A 21,166-nucleotide genomic window follows, 5' to 3' on the forward strand; every position below is an offset into this window, starting at 1 on the left:
TAATTATTCCTTCTATTCATCTAGAAAGAAAAAAGAAGAAAATAAAATTATGTAGAAATAAATACCTTATTTTATTATACTTTAGAAAAGAATTTCAAATTGTTAATTAGAAAAGGGTTGTTTATTACATTTAGAAGCATCTTAACCAAATGCACCAAAGTAGCATCCTAAGTAAGGGTTGTTTTGGACGTATTTTTACACCATATGTTAAGTTTTACTAATAAAACAACCCAACCTAATTGAAATTAATAAATTTTTACCAGTCATTTATTATATAAAATATTAGTAAAATTTTTAAAAAATAAATTTTAATAAATTTATCGTAAAATCCTTATTTATTTATTGAAGATATAAAATGATAAAATACCAGTCGCCAAGATAATACAAGAAAAATGAAGAAAAAAATTAATATTTTGAATTGAAAAACTAAATAATAGAATTAATAATTAAGCTGAAAAATATAAATTCTATGGAAAAATAAAGATAATGAATTTAAGAGAAAGAATGAAGTTCTTTTTAATATAAATTAAATTCGAACTCTATTTTTCAATTTATTCAGTTTGTTTGGGATTAGTCGAAAACATAATAACAGGGACCCATGTGTTCTTTTCGCAAAATGATTTCGGGAACAGTGAAGAAACCCTAAATCATGCTTTGTCTCAACAAATTAAATATTATAGAATAATTTCAAGAAATATAAATAAAGAATTAAAAAAAAAACTAAAAGAGATAATGTGGTGGCAAAAATGGTGCATTAAGTGTGAATAATTTCAGTTATTTGGTAGGCAGGATGCAGTTATGATGGCTCCCACCATCCCCACCAAACCCTATTTTCCATTATTAAAACCTCTATCTACCCATTATAGTAATTTCCACATTTAAATCACTTTTATACCCTATTTTAAATATTAAATAAATATATTTATGATAATCTCTTAATGTTTCAAAATTCTTTAAGGAAATTAAACAAACCTGAATAAATTCTCTAATTTCAGTATAAAATACACATTCAATTTATGTATTTACATTGCAAAATGTAAATAAAACAAAGGAGTTGTTGAGTAGAAAGTTTTTGAAAAGGACTTTATTAGAAAAATAAAAAAAACAAAGGAGTTGTTAAGTAGAAGTTTGATTTTACATCATTTGTGGTTGCGGTTTCCTCCATCATATTAACTTATTCATTATATTAATCTTTTTTACTATTTCTTTATGCATTTGTCCATATTTATTGAAGTATTTTTCGTTTCAAGCTTATTATATATTTTTAGTGTACGATATTCTATTTTTCAGACAGTATATTTTTTGAAATATTAAATTATAAAGAATTTAGTTTTTTTTTCTTTAAGTTAGATATTAAACATATTTGATATATAATTTTAAATTTTCATAAAATATAAATTATTTATATTATCTGAAAAAATTATAATATGATAATATGATTTGTATATTGCGGTCAATTAGTATATAAATAAAATTATATATACTAGTTACTAAACCAAATTGAATGAATCATTTTTTATTAAAAATTACATTTTAAATATAGCAATGATTTTTTATTTTCCTAAAAATTATAATTAATTATCTTTTTATGTGTTTTATTTTTAGTAAATATATTCAAAATTTAGTTATCTAATAAATTATTAAGATAAAAATATTTAATAATTAATATTTATTTTTTGATATTAACTGATAAAAAGAATTAGTTTAATTTTTATAAATATTTAAACTAATTTAATACTTTTAGACATTTAAATGAGAATATATTAGTGAATCTGAATTATATTTATCTACTCTCTTATCAACATTTACTTTAAAAGAACTCAAGAAAGGGAGTTAGATTATCTATTTTCCCAAACTTGTTTTTATCATGCACTCCAACTAAAGTTAAAATATCTACTTTCCAAAACTTGCTATTTCCTTCCTCTATTTATGTCGTGCTAAATCAATCACTATATTTTTTATTTTATATTGTATTTATTAATGTAAATTAAATAAAATAAAAATTTATTTAAAATTTATATAATTAAAATATTGTGACTTAATTAAATTTTAAAAATATATAATATTTGTAATTAATTTTTAATAATATTAATAATATTAAAATATATTTTCTAATATTATTATTTTAATTTTATTTTTCTTTTATATAAACTCATTAGTAAATTTTAATTAATGCTAATTAATTGGGTTGAATTTGACCAACAACTTTGGCACAAGAGACGAGGACTGCCAAAAGATATTATATTAACTACATTTCTAGTGGGAGATATATTTAATGAATTATTAAATTTTGGTTGTGATTTTAATTTATATTATAAAATTGTTTATGATAAAAGAGTAATATTTTTTAATATTATAATTATAAGAGTATTAATAATATTCTGTATTTTTATACCACTGCTGTTTATTTATTCCGATTTACTACAGGTTTGAGTAATTGTAAACAGATCGAAATGAAATAAATGGCATTCTTAACTGACAAAAAAAAAGTGTATTGAGCCTGACGTCCAATTTTCTTTTCTTTTTGAGCCATGATTCTCGTTAGTATTATAAAAATAATTAAAAAGTAAAATATTGGACAATTTCCTGCAACTTTGGAACCCTTCAAACGGGTGAGTTACATTTGACCCTTCTTCAAATATAAAAATCATGAGTAGCTGTAACAGAAGAAAAAAAAAAGAAGAGTAAATAGAGTAGAATAATAATAATTTTGTAAATCAAAAAACAGTATCATTAAAAACTTATTTATAATAATCTAAAAATAAGAATTATAAATCCTTTTTACTATTATTTATCAATACTCAAAGCAATTATTTTCTTACTGTAAAAATAATAATTTATTTAAAAACAGAAATTTACCGATAATATATAGTCATAGATTAAGAACGGTGAAAAATAATAAATATTAAGTAGAGATTTCTTTTCTTTTCTAAAATTTGTAAGTACTTTTTTTAAATTTTGATGTTTTTACATTTAAAATAATTTATTTTTTATGAAAAAATATTTTAAAATTTAATTTTTTTATTTTATCAATAACTTTTTTATAATACAACCTTTATTTTCAATAATAAAATTACTTATTAAATAATTAAATATTAAATTCATATTAAATAGAACGAATATATATATATTTCAATTCTATCAGAAATAAAATTAAATAATTTATAGAATAACATCAAAATATCTTTTAAAGTATTTTGATAACTTATCTAATGATAATTATTTATCATTGAAAAAATTATTATTTAGTTTTTTTATTTTTATTTTGAAACTAATATTTGAAGGGCAACGTGGGGAAAGGAATTGGGGGAGGCAGGAGCATGTGTTGTTCAGTACACTGTAAAAGCATCAGATAAGGACACCTTTTTTTCCTTCTGATAAGTCTGATTCTGATCTTTAAGTTTGACTTGTTAGATTGGATGGCCGTCTCTGGGAGGGAAGGCATTGGATTATGTTATGGTATGGTATGGTAGACGGTCGACATCTTATTCTATCATTTATGATTTCTGATTCGGTTCATGATTCGTGATCATCTCCTTCTTGCTTGTTTTTGTTTCGTTATCCTTTTGGACTTATCTGCACTGCCTGCACGAAATTAATACCATTAAATTACATGGACCCCACTTTGATTCTGATCCCACGTGTGTCTCTCATGTTCACATGCAAGCCCTAGCTCCTATGTTATTTTTCTTTTTAATTATGTTTTAACTGTATAGTTTTATTATTATCAATATTAGATTAGGTAAATCATTATTAAGCTTTCAATTTTTTGAATTTATTTTATTAAATCTTAATATTTTTTTAATTAAAATTTAAAAATAAAAGTACAAAAATTTAATAAAATAAATAAAAAAATGAATTCCAGGGGAGGTTTTAGATAACTTTGTATTTAAGAAATGTAGGTTTTAAAAAGGAATATTATTGGAAAAATGTATTCGCCACTTGGAAATTGGATCATCATAATGGCATAGCTTTCTCTTCTATTGACAAAAGGACCACGGCTGACATTATTTTAAGAAAATTAAAGCATTATATATATATACACATGGCAGTTGAAAATAATTTATTAATAAATTAGTAACATTTATTGTATAATACATTTTACTCAATTATTATTATTATTATATATGTTCAGTTTATTACTAATTAAATTTTATAAATATAAATAAAAGATTCAGTTTAAACCTTAAGTATAATAAAATGTTTGAATTTAATATTATTTCGGTCAAATTAATAAAATTTAATATTTAAATATGTAGAATCATGTGTGGGTTGTTGGTAAAAGAGGTATATTCTTGAAAATATTAAAATAGAGTTGGAATTTGCTAGGGTAACCAATGAGAAAAGTTGGAGAGGGTTAAGGCTAAAAAAATTAAACCTAATTAAGATGTAACAAAAAGGGGAGTGGGTAGGACCCTAGACAAATAAAATTCTTAGTTCAAAACAAAATAAAAATGGATTCTTAATATCAAAGTCTTAAGTCTTAAATAACAAAATTGAGCTTTTTGCATGAATTATGGATTTTTGGTTGATATTTGAAAATTTGAAGGTCGCCATCAGAAAACGCGTTTCATTTAGGGTTGGAAGAGTCAAAAAGTGTTCCCAAAGGTAATTGCCTCTCGCTCTTTGTTTCTGTCAACAAACCGTAAAACATGTGTTCCTATTTGAGGATGCAAAAAGTATTCGGTTTCTGTGGGTTCCATTTTCTTGCACATATTTAATTCTCTGGTATAAGTACAATGATACATAGACAATGCTTCTGGGGAACTTAATTATATGTCTTTTTTTTTTTTCTTTTTTCTTACTTTTTGTTTACCTGATGCAGTATTTGTTATTTTTATAAAAATATTTAGTGTGTTTTGTGTTATTAACCAAATTTCCAACAAGTATTGGCCCAAAAGTTCAATTCAAATATAAAGCCGTTAATTTTTCTAGGGAAATTGTATTTGCTTCTAAGAAAAACTAGAACAACAACACATTTGAGCCGATAATTAAAAAGTCAAAAAAAGAAAAGGAAAAGGAAAATACAACTTGATGAGTCTAATTTATTCAGAATTTTACTTAAATGCTCTCGTGAAAATTACTGTCATTGTTTCTTCTCATTAGTGCCATTCTAAAAAGATTGTGTTTTTCCTTTCTCTAAGTGCCTTCAGAAAAGGTTATAAAAATTAGAGGTCCTTTCGGTTAACAAGACACCTTCACTTTCTCCGAAGGTGAATTGTTTGATCTCTTAGCCCATTATGCTTGGGTTTTGTCATGGCAATTCCTTTACTAAAGAACTTGCTCCCACAATGTCATAATTAAAGCATCATTTTTCACCTTCCTCATTTGATAAAAGCATCGGGTTATTCTTCTTCCTCTTTATGTAATCCTACCCCCACCACCCATCCTTCTTAATTTTTGCCAATATCATCATATTCTTGGAAAATTATATTAATATGAGTACTTTTCATTATTTTATCAAATGAGTAATTTTTTTTTGAAAAAAGTATAAATGATCCGGTCATCTTTACTCACTCATTCATTATTGTCTTACTTGTATTCGAAAATGCAAGTATGAAGGTGAATAATTTTTAGTATTGTTATTTGATTGTCAAATCGAAACAACTTTATTATAAACTGATAATCAAATAATAATGTTGAGAATTATTTAGCACTAAATTCATATTATCATACACTAATAATATAATAAGAATAGCTGACTGATGACCACGTGCTTTTTTATTTAAAAAAAAAAAACACATGAAGAATAATGGTAAATAAATAGAGCTTTTTTTAAAAAAAATATTTTCCTCTTTTGCTTAATTATTTTTTCGTAACCTTCTTAAATTGCCTGACATAACATAATGTGAAAACTTAGTACATTTTAGAAAATCATATAATATGTTGAGATGCTTTTAATACCAAAGAAATTGTGGACTATGAAGACTTCTAATTTTATGAATGAATGCAGAGTCTATTTCTAGCTATTAAAAAACGTATACAGCTTGCATGGTGTATAGGGTATATATAGATTGAATATTAACAAGAAGAACAGTGCTAAATAATCATATATACATTTCAGTGAAATTGAAAAACATACAAACATAGGCTAATATATGGAGATAAATACTATATATTCTTCCTAGCTCCTAATGATGAAAGAATGGCGCATGAAGCCATGAAGAGGATGAATCCTACATAAAAGTTTCAATCTCAAATAGCTTTATCAGAAAAGGGCTGATAAAGAACAGAGAAATAAGCATTAACATATAAAATTTCGATCCTTATATATAATATATATGAAGAAAAGGCTTCCAAAACAATGATGCATCCACAAGAGCTATGATTACAGAGAACCCCACCATGACTCATGTGCTTCAGGAAATGGCAGCATAAGCTATGATTGCCTTCTTTATTTCTTTTCAGTTTTAAGGCATAAAAAAGTCGACCAAACATTTCTTCCTGTTCTTCTCAATGGCAAACTGTGTTTGGACATTCTGGAGTTGAACCCGACTCCGTTATATTATTCGTACAATTAAAATGGGTCGGGTTCAACTCCAGAATGTCCAAACACAGTTTGCCATTCAGAAGAACAGGAAGAAATGTTTTGTCGACTTTTTTAATTGTACGAATAATATAACGGAGTCGGGAGCAGACGAAAAATTACTGCCTTTCTCCACATTAAAGAGAAGTTCATTCAGGAAAGGAGAGAAATGGTGGATATTTTATGGAATCTAATTGATGAAGCACACAAATTGCAAAATGTTACTTGTTTTTCTCTCTCTCTCTCTCTTTCTTAATCTTCTTTGCTTGGGGCAGTACAGAAACTATGCGCTAAGAGAAGATTCAATAAGTCTCAAAGAAGAGGGTTCTGTGTAAGCTAGATCTCCACAAATTTAGAGTGATTGTTGCAATAGCAGTTGCTGAGACCTGATATCCAAAACCATTTCATTTGTCCCTTTTCATACTAGCTTAAAAATTAACACAACCTACTTAGGAAGCACACATATTCCAGCATATTTCCATCACTTGCCTTTCAAATGCTTAGTTCCATCTATAAATAAAGATAGTTCAAACTTACGCGCACCTTTTCTGTGTTTTCTTCTTATTAGCGTAAAAGTAGAGAATCACGGCTCTATTAAATGATGAATTGTTCACCCAGCCAAATACCCAATTTCAGCTAGAACGCGTGGACAGACTAGGTTTCATAAAACCAAAACTCCCATTTCAACTTCTCATTGACTTTATTTTCACTTTTATATATTTTTTCTCTATAATTTATCTTTATAATTCATTCCGAAATCTAAATTAAGTTTTATAATTTATAATTGAACAAAAATTAAACATAAAAATCTCATTTATAAATAAAATAAAATTTTAAATAGATTTAAATCTATTAATAATCACAAATAAACTTAACGAATTTTCTATATCCGCAATATCACCTTAAAACACCATCACAGTCACTGTCCTTCCTCCAGTCGGTAGAATCACCACCATCGTTACTGGTATACTACACTAACCCAACAGCCTAAAGCAATAATTGATTCAAACGACAGAAAGTGCAAACACAAACAGCCCTAAAACACACATCCCCTTAGATAAATAAAAAACCCAGAAAATATATCAAAATCCGACATTCAAAGTATAACAGACCCACGAGTAGAGTATGGGAAACCCAAGACAGATATTGAGGCATCACTGAAACGAAATAAAGATCAACTTTACACAACTGAGATAAGCACCAGGAAAGTTATATCTTTGCTTACAACACAGCTTGATCATATTGAAAGAATATACAGTCATCCACGATTTAATAACTTTGAAAATACAATATAAAAACTAAAAAGTAAATAATAAAACACCATCTTTTTGCCAGATCCACCGACACCTATGTAATATCTCCAAGGTTTAGTGGCAGTCTAATCCTCCACTGGCTATACCAGAGCAAATTCGAATTCTAGGGGGATAAATATAATAAATAATAATATAAAAAGAAAAGCCTGAAAGATGCAACCAAACTTCGTGAACACAAAATGAGCATTCGAGATGTAAATGATCAAAAGATCTTCAGCTGTTTCAACTTTCCAAACTATATGGAGAGTTCCTCGTAACAAAATATTTGAATTATCAAAAGCTTTAGGCAGCCCACGAAACCCATTCTGAAATACGGCTAGTGAAGTTAATGTAATTTCACATAGATCAACAGCATTCAAGTTTAGTTTAGTTTTAGATCATGAACATACTGTGCAACAGTTTCTAATTGCTATATGAGCCCAAACCCAATATCAACAGACTTAACTGGAAACAAAGCAGTTCCTGTGGGTGACAAGATTTCACTCATTCACAATGTTACTGTACACATTCAAAAACAATACTCTTCTTTGTTGTTAAAAAAAAAAAACACTCTTCTTAATAATCGTCAAAACAAAACCTCAATTTCCGATAAGAGATGTCAACAATGCCAGAACAGCAATCACAATCATGATATTTAGAAAGTAATTAGACTGTAGAGGCTTATCTGGGCTTCCACCAATTGCTTCATACTCTGCTCGTATTTTCTGCTTCATAGTCTCTGATAGTTCTTTCTGCATTTCAAATAGGTAATACTTTATTGAATTTTATTCCTTTCTCCTTCAGTTAGACTGGAAAGTTTTAGATGTGAGTTCCTAGGATTGCAAATAGCTTCATCCTGTATTATTAAAAGATACGGCACTAGAAAACAAGATACTTGTTTCTTAATCCTGCAGCAATCATGAAAAGTAAAAAAAATGAACAATTTTGCAAAAATTTAATTTCCTACGTAAAAATCTTTCACGTGACCAATAAGCAAGGAATTGATAACCCCTATACAAAAAATAAATGAAACACTTTCTAGTTCCAACCTTCCCAGATGAGTACTTGGCTGCCACAAACTGCTCTCCCACAGCGCCATCTAACACAATACCCTGATCATCAAATTCATCAATCAGTTTCTCAAAGTCACCGACTTTCTACTATTCTAGTAAAATTAATTGATCGGATTTCCAAGCCAAATCAAAGGAAACAGAGAAATAGTAGGTGCGCTTGTGTACAGGTTTCCGTGCATTGTCGGGTGTGCCTAATGTAACCAATTAGTAAGGATTAGTTAGGCTGAACCCATGAAGAATCACTAGATACACATGTTCAGGTACCTGTTACATTTCATCAATTCGACGCCTATTTTAAGACAGAAGTTTTTACAACAGCCAAAACGATATCGCATTCGTTTATGCAAAGGAATTGAGTCAGGGTAATGACATGTAAAAGAAGAAAAAGAATAAATGTAGCACCAAAAGACAAGCACTCATAACACTCGTGATAACAAACCTCAGGAGGATCAAATTTGGCCCCTGCATTGCTCAGCTTAGCATGGGCTTCAGCATAATCCTTGAAGAATGCCTCCTTATCTTCAGCATACTTTTCAGCATATACCTGCAAATTTTATATTGCTTAGCTACCTTTAACAAGATATAATATTTGGAAAAAAGTATAAAAAATTACGTCCCTTATTTTAATCTTATTATTTTAAAGTCTTTAGCTTTATTTTCTTTTCAATATACAACTAATTATAATGAACGCAAGATTAATAAATTAATACGTATTTTTTAATTTTATGAGAAATAAGATGAAATAATTTTTAAAATAAGTTTATATATTTTTAGGACTATCCTATTAGTCAGTTTGACAGTAAATAACTTAGAAAAATGACTTTTTTTATTGAAAATCAATGTTTATTAATGTTTTGACATTAAAAAATATATATCAACATTAGTTGGGAGGGTAAAGAATGAAAGGGAAAAAAAACTACAAACCCGAAAATGACAAGAAAAAAGTCAGTCCTAAATGGAAAAAAGGTGCAACCAAAGGATACACTTTTGTACTTTCCCTAATTATTTTCAAGATAATTGATTCAGCATATTGTACGTCTCTTAACCCATCTTGCTCAAACATAATTAATTTACCTTGAATGCAGGATCTTCGAAAAGAACAGCATCAGTTGGCAATACAAGCAGGTCTTCATCCCTTTTTTCTTTAATATCCTGTATGGATAAGTCACATTCAACAATCAAGAATTACCACCTCTTGCCACCTAATTCTTTTCACGTGATCTAAATAGCAAGTTTTCCCTTCAAACCTTGAAATAGGAATTATCAAATTTCAGCCACTCTGCTGTCCAGGATTGTCCTCCTGGAGCTCCAGGCCCATTTTTCTGTCATGCAGCAGATCCAATATGAAAAGATAACTCTTATTATTGCTGTTGTTAAAGCTGTTATTGCTACTATAATTGCAATCGTTTGCCAGGATATAATGAATATATTCCACAGGAGGAAGTAAAAAGGCCTTGATAGGAATTTGACGACAAATCAAGATGCACACATGTACAATCATACAGTCAAACCCACTCACACAAATGAATGTTAAACTAATATAGATGCTATAGATCATACGTCAAAATGCTCAAAAGTATATTATATTAAGGACAATAAGAATACATGTAACAGTTAAGTGAACGGGCCATAGAGATTTAGCATGTGAAAAATAAATTCTGACCTTTCGTCTGAAACCATATGCTAGCAATTAGACATTTTAAGAAGTTTCACTGAGATTATGAAGACTTGAAAACTTCATCAATAAATACATGACCAAGTGAACAACTAGCGCATCAAAAAAGACATTGTCAAATCCATCATTAAAGTATCAGGCCAGGTTGTTTAACAAACACGATTTCACTTCTTGAACATTTCAAGGTAAGAAAAGTTAACCGCATTACTAAGCTTTGACCACTGCAATAAATATAAAGTTGCACTTTTCAATTTTCTGGTCATATTCATATTCTTGCTGCCACCAAGGCAGTAACATATAGAAAGAAAAAAAAGAATGTTAGTAACACCCGTCAAAAAACAGGAAATGGAAGTGGATCTAAGAGTTGTAGAGATTCAAAATGAGTTCGCAGGGCAGGCTCTAAAAGAACCTTTAGCTTCTTCTACAATAAAGTACAATTCATTGCATAACCATTTGATTTCTAAGTCTCGAATCCTCAGTTGAAGATTGGAAACAAGTGAACGACAAATGTCCAATTCTAACCTACTCAGACAAATAAACTATACTATATCTAACTGGTCAAAAGATTGCGCTTAATACCGTATACTTTGTCTCTTGTTTGCCCCAACCACTACGTTCTGGTCTGGACCTTCCCAAAGTATGTGCACCAGATAATGCTACTATTTCCTGTAGAGAAAAAAAAATTCAACAATGAACACCGGATGCATATAAAGATAAAATAAACACTAAAATATTTATAGAGTTAAGGTTACCTTGTCATTTAATCCCATTCTATAGAAAACTTCTCTCAAATGATCAGCAGGGCTAGGAGGACCAGCATCTAAGCGTCATGCAAATATTTTAACAATCAGTTATGCAGAAGTTGTCCACAGGCAGCCTCAGATAGTTAAGAGGAACAAAAATAGAACTATATTAAACTATTCTGGAAAAAGGTCTGAAGGATTCAACTGCCTAAAATAGAATATTTCATCAACAGAAGACATCTATAGGTCCAATTCACCAATATATATTAAATACTGAAAACCCCAGTATGAAATTCAAAAATGACATGGAAAAGCCTACTCTACTAGGCAACTGCTGTCATGGATGCTGCATAAAACAAAAACAATCCTAACTCTCTCACCTGGACATGGATAACTAAAACACAGTGGCTGCTTACTGATAAGGTGACTCAGATTTAATTATCCGATAATTAAAATGGTTTAATATTATCAAGAAGTATGGAGACCAGATTACAGTGACCTATTTGTACCAAGAATTTAGACAGATAAATTAGCATACTATAATAGTAAAAAATCCTGCTTAACAATATTAGAAACCAGCCAGAACTCTAAAAGTCAGATAGGCAAACAAGGCATATTAACATGGTTCATCAATTTTTGTTGGCTTTCCACAAGCACGAGCATATCATTCGCAGAATGCAACCTTGGTTCTTCCTTTTAAAAAGAAGAAAAGTGAAAAGGAGAAAAGAAACATGTTTCTACTATTATTTCTTGATTTAAGTCATCAAGCAGCAGCAGCAGTGATTTCATAAGAATTCCAGTCCACATTTTATAAAGGAACCCACACAGGAATAGGCACTTTTTTTTAAAAAAAAAAGAAGAGTATACAACTCAAATGCACTCACTAGGAAGACGGCCCTCTTCAGGGCACTCATTAGGTGCTGAAACGTCCACCCTTCCATACTTCATGGGGATTTTGGGACCTCCAGCTTCCTGAAATTGTAAGTTAAATTTATCAATATCCAATTTTAACAATCAACTGAAACATCATACTAAATTCATTTTAAAAGAAATCAAGACCCTCTACCTCAATAGCAGTAGCACTAGCCAATTGAAACAAATCCGCATATGTTACACCAGAATGCTTGTCCTTGATAGGCTTTAGAAGGTTCAACGCATTCACGAGTCCTAAAGTAACAGCTCATAAGGAATAAATGTGATTTAAAGAAAAGAGCTAATTTATAGATGAGAAAAGATATAATACCTGCATTGGCTCCATGTTTCAGCTCAACTTCAAACCTGAGACTTCCATTGGCTCCACCTCTTTGTGGCCACTCCTCTATGTTCTTGTTGTATGTTCCAGCATCATGCCATCCCAATCGAACCTGTAATTCATTAAGAAAAATTAAAATCTTAAAACAAATTGCACGATTAGCATCTGAAAATCTTGAAATAATAAGTATCTTAATCTTCAAATTTGATATGCATTATGAGGTATTAATATGTATTATAAATATTAGGTTCTCGACATTTAAAAAAAATAAATAGAAAATCACCTTTATTTACATTTTCAATATTTTAAAAAAAAAATAACCATCTCCGTCGTGGAAAATAAAGCAACAAAATTAAAATCAGCTCAAATGAACATAACTACCATTACAGAATACCTTTTAAGCAAGATAATCAAGATGCAAACCAAGAAAGAGCTAAATACAGCAGCCAGATCAAATCATTCTTAACAAGTTCACAACAGAGCACATAGAAATATCATATGCTCCACATAATATTAGCTTTTCGAGATTTAAAAAAAAAAATTAAAGCAGCAAAAATTGAAGGATAACTACCACTGAGACACCACATTTTATAAATTTCAAGCATTAAAATCGAAATTAAGAGCTAAGTATACAGCTAGATCAAATCACTAAATAAGCTTACCTGCAAAATGTATATATAAATATAAACACAACATTTACATAGTAGTAGCAATTTTTATTTACCAAAATAGGATGGCAGAACTTAGACTTGAGAAGCTCTTTAATATCTTCTCTGGCACTCTTCAACTGAGCAGGATCCGACGCCGCAGCAACCGTACTCATCAACGATCCTTTCTGCGACTCCATTGAAGATGATCAGCTATAAACAGCTAAATATTCTCCAAAAACTGAAAATGCTTTAATGCATAGTGTAAAATAGATCGCAAACCTTATTTAGAAAGATGCGAGGTACGATAGGAGAAGATCGGAGAGATATCAGAGGAGAAACTGAGTAAGAAGAAGACGCAGAGAGAGAGAGAGAGGAAAATGAGGAGGAGGATAGAGACAGACGAGAGCGAGAAGCGGAGGGGAGGAGACGAGAAGAGGCGGCGCCTGCGAGTGAAGCTGCCATTGGTAGTGATGGTGGTGATGATGAGAGCGTGAGGTGCGATAAACAATCTGCCATTTGGTGATTTGTGTGTCGTTGGTGTTTTTTATTGGTTGCTTTCCCTTCTCTTGTTTTGGATTAGTGTGGCCCTGGCCTATGGCACGCACACGCTTATTCTATGCTGTGCCTTGGGTTGGGTTGAGTTGGGTTTTATTATATACTTCTCTGTTTTGTGTCTATTCCATTTTTAAAAGGTCGGATTTATCTTTTCGATTACGGGTTTGACTGTCTGTCTCAAATAATTTGAATTGGGGCTAGCAAATGATTCCTTTCACACACGTAACATTTCTTCTTTTTATTACTATTATTATTAAGTGATTCATTCTCGCATGTATAAATATCAATTACACACAATTGATTGTTCATATTATATTTAACGATTTAAATTCCAATGGAGATGGTAAAGTAGATTGAATAATGAGGAATGGGAGAATGAGACTGTACCTGAGAAGACATGATTGGAGATGAAACTGCACGTCCGAGATTGCAAAAACTTTTGTGGAATGCTAGAGGTTTTAAGATAGTGAAGTGCTCTGGAATTTATAGGCCAATTGGAAATGGATATTCTTCATGATATTTGTAGTGAATTTCCCAAGAGATTAGCATGGGAATAGATCACTCTTCTGTGATCACTTGCCGAGTCTACCATCTGTTACATCTTTGATTTTTTCAATTTATTTTATAATCCATTCCTATTATTTTTCAATTATTTCATTCCCGTTAAATAAACTTGATTTTTGCACTTTATTTCAAAATAAATGATTAATTTCATCAGTATTTTACTAAAAATTATATTATTGATTAATCTATTAGATTTGGAGGGAACAAAATTAATAGAAATGACACGTTGATACAACAACTCTAATTAATTTATGTCCGGTATATTTTTAGTTTTTCAACTTAAAATTAATTACTAATGCATATTAAAATTGTAATTCAATAAAAAAATTAATCCATTTAATATTCAGTAAAAAATTAATGGTCCGACACTCTACAAATATAAATTGATATACAACTCAATCAGTTCTTATTCAATTAATGTTAGGAGGATTTGCAAATATGGACAATGTGACGTTTATTTTATATATTAGAATTATTATTTAATTATAAAATTAATTTATAAATTAATATATAATATTAAAAATATAATTAATATACTATTTCTTAGGATAAAATTAATATTATTATTTGATTAGAAAACTATTTATTAGTTAGTATAATATTTTAATATAATTAATATACTATTTTTTAGGATTATAGTCAGTGTTTAATTAAAATATAACTTATAAATTAATAAATTAATATAAAAATTATAAAATTACACATAATTTTAAAATTTATATTTAAATAAGTACATATATCAAAACAAAAATTTTATATGTCAAAAATTAAATATACATATTAAAAAAAATTTAGGTTTCAGAAATTAATATATATATCATATACTAGAAATATAAAGAAAAATCCTATTATAAATTAGTAATTTGAATTTGGTTTTTTTATATATTTTTTTATTTTGTATACATTTTGTGAAAAATTTATAAAAGGAAAAATAGAAACAGTTTTGAAAAACCCATTTTACTTTTTTCTTTCTTAAAAATAAGCGAATATAAGAAAATAAAAGGGATACCGGAAGATTTATTTATTGATTTATTACAGTATTATTTTTTTCAGTGTCGTTTTATGGTACCCTTGGGTTGGTGGACGTTCATTTTGTGGGCCCACTTATTCATACACATAAACATATAATTCACCGCCATAGGCATTTCATTTTATTTTATAATGTCTGTTTAATATTCTCTTTTTTTCTTTTTTTTCTTTTCTTTTGTGGTCAAACAGTGTCGCGATTCAATTTTCTTGTGCTATATTGAGTTTCCAGCTTTACCATTTGATAAAAGACAAGTCACTTCCATAAATAATAAAAAACTCCCGATTAAATAATAATACACAGTGACACATTCTTTCTGTTATTTCTAAATAAAACATATTTATATTAATATTATATTATATATGGATAACTCTATAAAAGTACCATGTGGATTTATCATTTGATAATTTTTAGTATGTATTTTTTCAGATAAAAAGAGATATATAGCTACAAATCGTAACAGAAAAAAAAAATTCATTGTTAAAAAGTTTTAATTTTTCACTCTAATTAGTTATTATTATCATATTTTTTGTGTTTGATAATATGTATTTAGAGTTTAATAATTCAAAAGTCATTATCAAATATAGACAATATGATTTTAGTGGTTGATCAGCGTAAAAATGATTTGATTATTATAAATTAAAATTTGTTAAGAGTAAAATATTTTATTTATTATGATTTATAACCATATATTATTTTATATTCACGTACTAAAATTGATAAATAATGGAACCACGAACTATTTTCATCTACTCATCTGGTATATGGTGCAACATTACTGTGTACTAATTCCTCTATACCTTTTTAATCGTTTGAAGTGGTTGCCCCATGATAACCAATGATGCTGTCATTCGCAGTCGCAGACAAAATCCATATCATTCTTGCTTTTAAAAAACAAAACATCAAAGGATCAGTCAATAATTGTTGTAACTATGCATATCAATAATAGATTTGGTTCTTATGTGCATTATGCACATCTTTTAGATCACATTTGTTATTTGGGTGTCTTTTTTCTCAATAGTGCCTTTTCTTCAAATATATAATTAATCCCTCCATCATGGAATGGTCATTTGCACATGATTTTGCCTGCCACCAAAATGGCTATAACTCAGATTTTCCACAAAGGTTATCTCTGTTTAACTAAATGTGATTTACAGCCAATTGGAAATCCAACAGAATGCAATTTACTATGCTCTTTTGTTCACAGCTCTTCAAGAGCTATTTGCATAAGTAGAGAACTTCTTTGGACTTTAAAAACTATATTGCTGCCTTAAAACTCCTAATATATTTTCATATTCTCATGGATAAGCAGCTGCCAAGTATAAAATAAAAAATAATTCAAAATTGCTTCTCATATTTCTTTTTCTATCTAGTTTGAAGTGTGCCCTCCAATGTTGAACAATTTGATTTATTTAATAAACTAGGAAACAGATGTAAGCTTAAAGAAACATACATCCTTATAAAAAGGTTGTGTTTTTCAGATTTGTCAGTAATTACGTGATATCACCTTTATCAATAGCCTTTTTTTCTTTTTTATATAATTACAGATTCCATTTGACCATTAGCTTTTTTCCCTTTCGGTGGTTTTCTTCAAATAGGAAAATAAGACCAATGCACAATCCTGGTGGCTTTGTTAATTCCAAAATGTTTAGATTTATCAATTAATGTTAAGATCATCTTCTAATACTACCAAATCTCGAGTTTTAATTTCCAAAATTCTCTAGACAAGCTGGGCAACTTGGAAAATTGTGCATTCCCGTCAAGTCAAGCTTAAAGAAATTTGGTTACAGAATGAGATAAGTAAAAGAGCTTTCTAGTGGCAGCTTAAAAAATGTTCAAAGGTTTGGTAGCTGCAGTTCAAAATTGACTAAACAATGATTTAAGGTAAAATATATATTTAGATATTTAAAATTTTATCATTTAATTATTTTAATTTAATTTATTAAATATTTAAATAGTATTTTTCTAATTCATTAGATATTTTTTATTTTTAATCTAATTTAATAAATACTTAAATTTTATTTCACAATAATATATTTGAATGTGTTGAATGAAAAAGTATGCAAAAGTATTTTGACACTGGAGTTATCATCATTTAAGGATGCCTGCTGAGTGTGGAAGCATCTCTCGCTATCATAAGATGACAAATATATATCCAACTCTTTTACAATTGATGAGATCCATGATACCAAGTATGAAAATCTGTCTAAAAGCTCCTTTTAACTTACCTAAAAAAAACTGACCTCAAAAAGAAAAGAGTAATATTATAAATCCATATTTTAATATAAATAAATAATTTATTTTTATTTTTATTAAAAATACAGTATAAAATTTTTGGTAAAATAATCTGAAAATAATGAAACCATATTTTAAAAAATTAGTAAATAATGTTTGTTTAAAAATATACAATAAAAATTATAATTTTTATTAATTTTAGAATATTTTTAAAAATCTCCAATAAAATAAAGATACAAAAGAGAACTAAATGTTGTTTTTCCTTAAAAGAAAAGGACGCTAAACTGATTGGAGGCCCATTTCATAAAGTAGTTTTTGGGCTGGAACTCATGTTGACGATGGATTCTATTCCTGTAAAAAGTTTAAAAAGCACTAAACAATTTGTAGTAAAATGATTTAAATGAGGCCTGCTTTAAGGATCAATTTAGTCCCTGAGCTTGTATTAATAGGTCAATTACATCAGATATCAACCTTTCAATAAATAAGCCCGAGGCTTCTATCTTATTGACTAATATGTCCATATAATTTATAATTAGAGAGATTGCCAGTGTTCCACTTTATTCTTAACTATATATTATTCGACTATAAAATTAAAATTTTAAATATAATTTAATTAATTGTTTAATATTTAATATTAATTTATAACAATTTTAATAAAATAATAGCAAACTAACTATTTTTAAATGTCCTTAATTCTTTTTATAATTTTATTTCTATTATCACATTATTAAAATATATTATTTCTTAGGATTAGAATGAGTGTTGAATTATGAATGTAATTTATTAATCAATAAATTAATAGAATAACTATAAAATTATACATAAATTTGAATAAAATTAAACAAATCATGTCAATGCTATTAGTTTACCACCATCCCTCCTTATCATGATTAAACATGTGAAATAGCATTAGCTTATGAATAATGCTATAATTTTCATAATAATCTTTTAATTAGTGATCTATTCTACTAATTAAAAATAGTTACAAATCTATATAATAATAATTTAATTATATTTTAAATATTAAGAATTAGTATATTAACTATATGTATAATTAATAAATCAAGACATAAATTTTTTAACGCGACATATAAATTCTTTTGAACATTTTGACATGTAAATATTATTATATTTATCGTTAATATAATTAATAGCTCGTAATTAAAGAAAATTCCAATAATACATATGGCATTTTAACTATGCTTTTAATATTATATTATTTAGTACGTTCTTTTCTAGTTTACCCTATTAATAATATTTGTAGTGATCAATAATATATAATTAATAAATATCTTAAATACATTTTATATTTACTGTATTTTAAAATCTAAATCTTTTTATTAGTAATGGTAATTGAAATATTTTAAATTATTATTATTTTTAAAATGTGATATATGATTATAAAATAATGCGAATTCTGCTAAATTCTTTTACAAGCTTATTTTACATTAATATTTAAATGCTAATAAAATATAATTAATCTTTAAGTAGCCTTCATCTTATACTAGATTAAGGTATCATATGTATTAAAAGGGATTCTTGAGTTAATAATAAGATATTTATTATATGTAATATAAAATTTTAAAATATTGGCGTACAAAAGTCATCTTTTCATGGGTCGTTTACTCGACGTATTGCACGCTAGAGTGGGCAACAATGTCCTTATTGTAGTTGTACCGGCTTGCCGGCTTTCTCAACGGAATTACCTAACCTATCACTAGAGAGAGGGAAGGAGGAAACGAGAAGCAAAAAAGGACAATCCGCATTTTCCTTTTGTCCAAACTCAACGCTCTAACTATTTTTCTGGTAAATTGAGAAAATGAGGAAATTCTTTATTTCCTTTGAACGTATGTCTTTATTTGTATATTAAATAATATTTACTAATTTTTTATTCTTAAACATATCAAAATATAATATATGTAATGACTTATTTATTGTAGTATACATAAATATAAACTGCTAATTAAATCAATTTTGTCTTATTTTAACATTTATATTCTGCTGTTCCAAGAATAATATTTTTATATAATAAAAATTAATCTAATCTTTTATATTGTATAACGCTTTGGTTTGTAATAAAAATATCATTTCATCTCATTGACCAGTTTTGTATTTGTTGAACAACCAGTTAACTGTTTTGTTCAATGTTATATAATTGTGAAGATAGAGATGATGTTAACTTTATAATTTTTCTGTATGGAATTAAATAACTTAATACAAAGAGACAAAGAGATTCTGGGATTAGTCGACGATTTTGATTAATATGTAAGTATTAGTTTGGACTATTCAGATTCTTCAATGCAGGAAAACAACTATTTTTTACTCTGTTTATGCGTAAAAGGCAAGGGAGCACCGTTCGATTAATAGGACTGGTCCTGCTAAAAGAATTCACTGTTTAATTTTAATTTTTTATTTTTTAAACTAAAAACTAAATATCCCATTAAAAGTTAGTTTGGTTAACTTAAAAGAATGATTCTGTTATCATTTTTCTTCAGTTAACTGGAATTTAAAGAAAACATAAGAAATAAAAAGAGAAGAAAAAAACAGATTTGGTTCTCAGATATTATCGAATGTAAATACTTAAAAATATGTTTTTGCAATATATTACAAAAATAATATAAAAATTTCGTATTATTTAATAAAATTATTGAACAAATATATAACCGGTCAGTTCGATTAACTATGAGTCGTTCAAATTAAAAATAAAAATATTTTTAAAAAATAAAAATAAAAATTAGAGCAATCAATTCAATTAATATATTTTTTAATTTAATTTTTAGTCGGTTTTGTTTGCTCAGTCTTTTCTCACCTTAGTAAAAGATACTATTACTAACGGTAGTGAGCAAGTGAAAACCACATTCTCCTCTCGCGGTTTGGTAGGATTATAACTCATAAGATAGTATATAATAACTAAAGCAATTTATCTTTAATCATATGTCGCTATTTGCTTGTACTATGCAAATAATGAATTTGCTTTATTATAACATGTCTATGAAGAGAATGAAGTTGTAGGGAACCACATACCATATGATAAAAAAAAATATTAATATCAAATCAAATTATTGTACAAAGTTTTTGCCTTTTTTCCTCTATGAGCACAACATTAGTATTATTTTGTGGAGTATATACACCTTGAGAATAGAATCCTTTGATTGTTCACCTTTTTCGTATTAATTTTGAAAATTACAAAACAACTACTAATAATAAATCAATGTTAGATAGGACAATTCTTCAAATATATATATATATATATATAGAGAGAGAGAGAGAGTTTCTAGAGTCAAAAGGAATTTCATATGTAAAAATACATGCTACAAAAATTAAAATTAGCACCTTTCAAAATAAATAGTGAACAAGACATGTATTTAATTCTTAAAGTGGTAGAAGATTATACTATATAATATCTTTAATCTATTGATTTGGACCATATTATCAATCGTTTTCCATTGAGAATGACTTTCATTGAAATTATATAGTTTTAATTGCTTCTTATTCATATATTTAATTTTTACAATCATATGACTATTGATTTTATCAATAATTTAGTTAAGTTATTTTAGATATAGTTTACCTT

General features: G+C 27.7%; 1 protein-coding gene across 3 annotated transcripts; it reads right to left on the minus strand.

Annotated features, from left to right (window-relative positions):
• Positions 1 to 8,284: 8,284 nt before the first annotated feature.
• On the minus strand, positions 8,285 to 14,264 carry LOC8277776 (L-ascorbate peroxidase T, chloroplastic). Of its 3 annotated transcripts, none has more exons than XM_048371040.1 (12): positions 14,154 to 14,264; positions 13,286 to 13,396; positions 12,553 to 12,673; positions 12,376 to 12,476; positions 12,194 to 12,281; positions 11,319 to 11,386; positions 11,146 to 11,232; positions 10,139 to 10,213; positions 9,966 to 10,043; positions 9,331 to 9,435; positions 8,868 to 8,930; positions 8,285 to 8,570 (listed from the first exon to the last, which is right to left on the minus strand). In XM_048371040.1, the coding sequence occupies exons 1-12, from the start codon at positions 14,163 to 14,165 to the stop codon at positions 8,418 to 8,420; spliced, it is 1,062 nt and encodes a 353-aa protein (XP_048226997.1). In that variant the 5' UTR covers positions 14,166 to 14,264; the 3' UTR covers positions 8,285 to 8,417. The 3 variants fall into 3 exon arrangements, with proteins under 3 accessions (XP_048226997.1, XP_015575410.1, XP_002520353.1); XM_015719924.3 differs by lacking the exon at positions 14,154 to 14,264 and adding an exon at positions 13,491 to 13,858; XM_002520307.4 differs by lacking the exon at positions 14,154 to 14,264 and adding an exon at positions 13,491 to 13,857 and having other exon boundaries at positions 8,285 to 8,726.
• Positions 14,265 to 21,166: the final 6,902 nt, after the last annotated feature.

The sequence above is a fragment of the Ricinus communis genome, chromosome 2, assembly GCF_019578655.1.
Source record: "Ricinus communis isolate WT05 ecotype wild-type chromosome 2, ASM1957865v1, whole genome shotgun sequence".
Classification (NCBI taxonomy): Eukaryota; Viridiplantae; Streptophyta; class Magnoliopsida; order Malpighiales; family Euphorbiaceae; genus Ricinus; species Ricinus communis.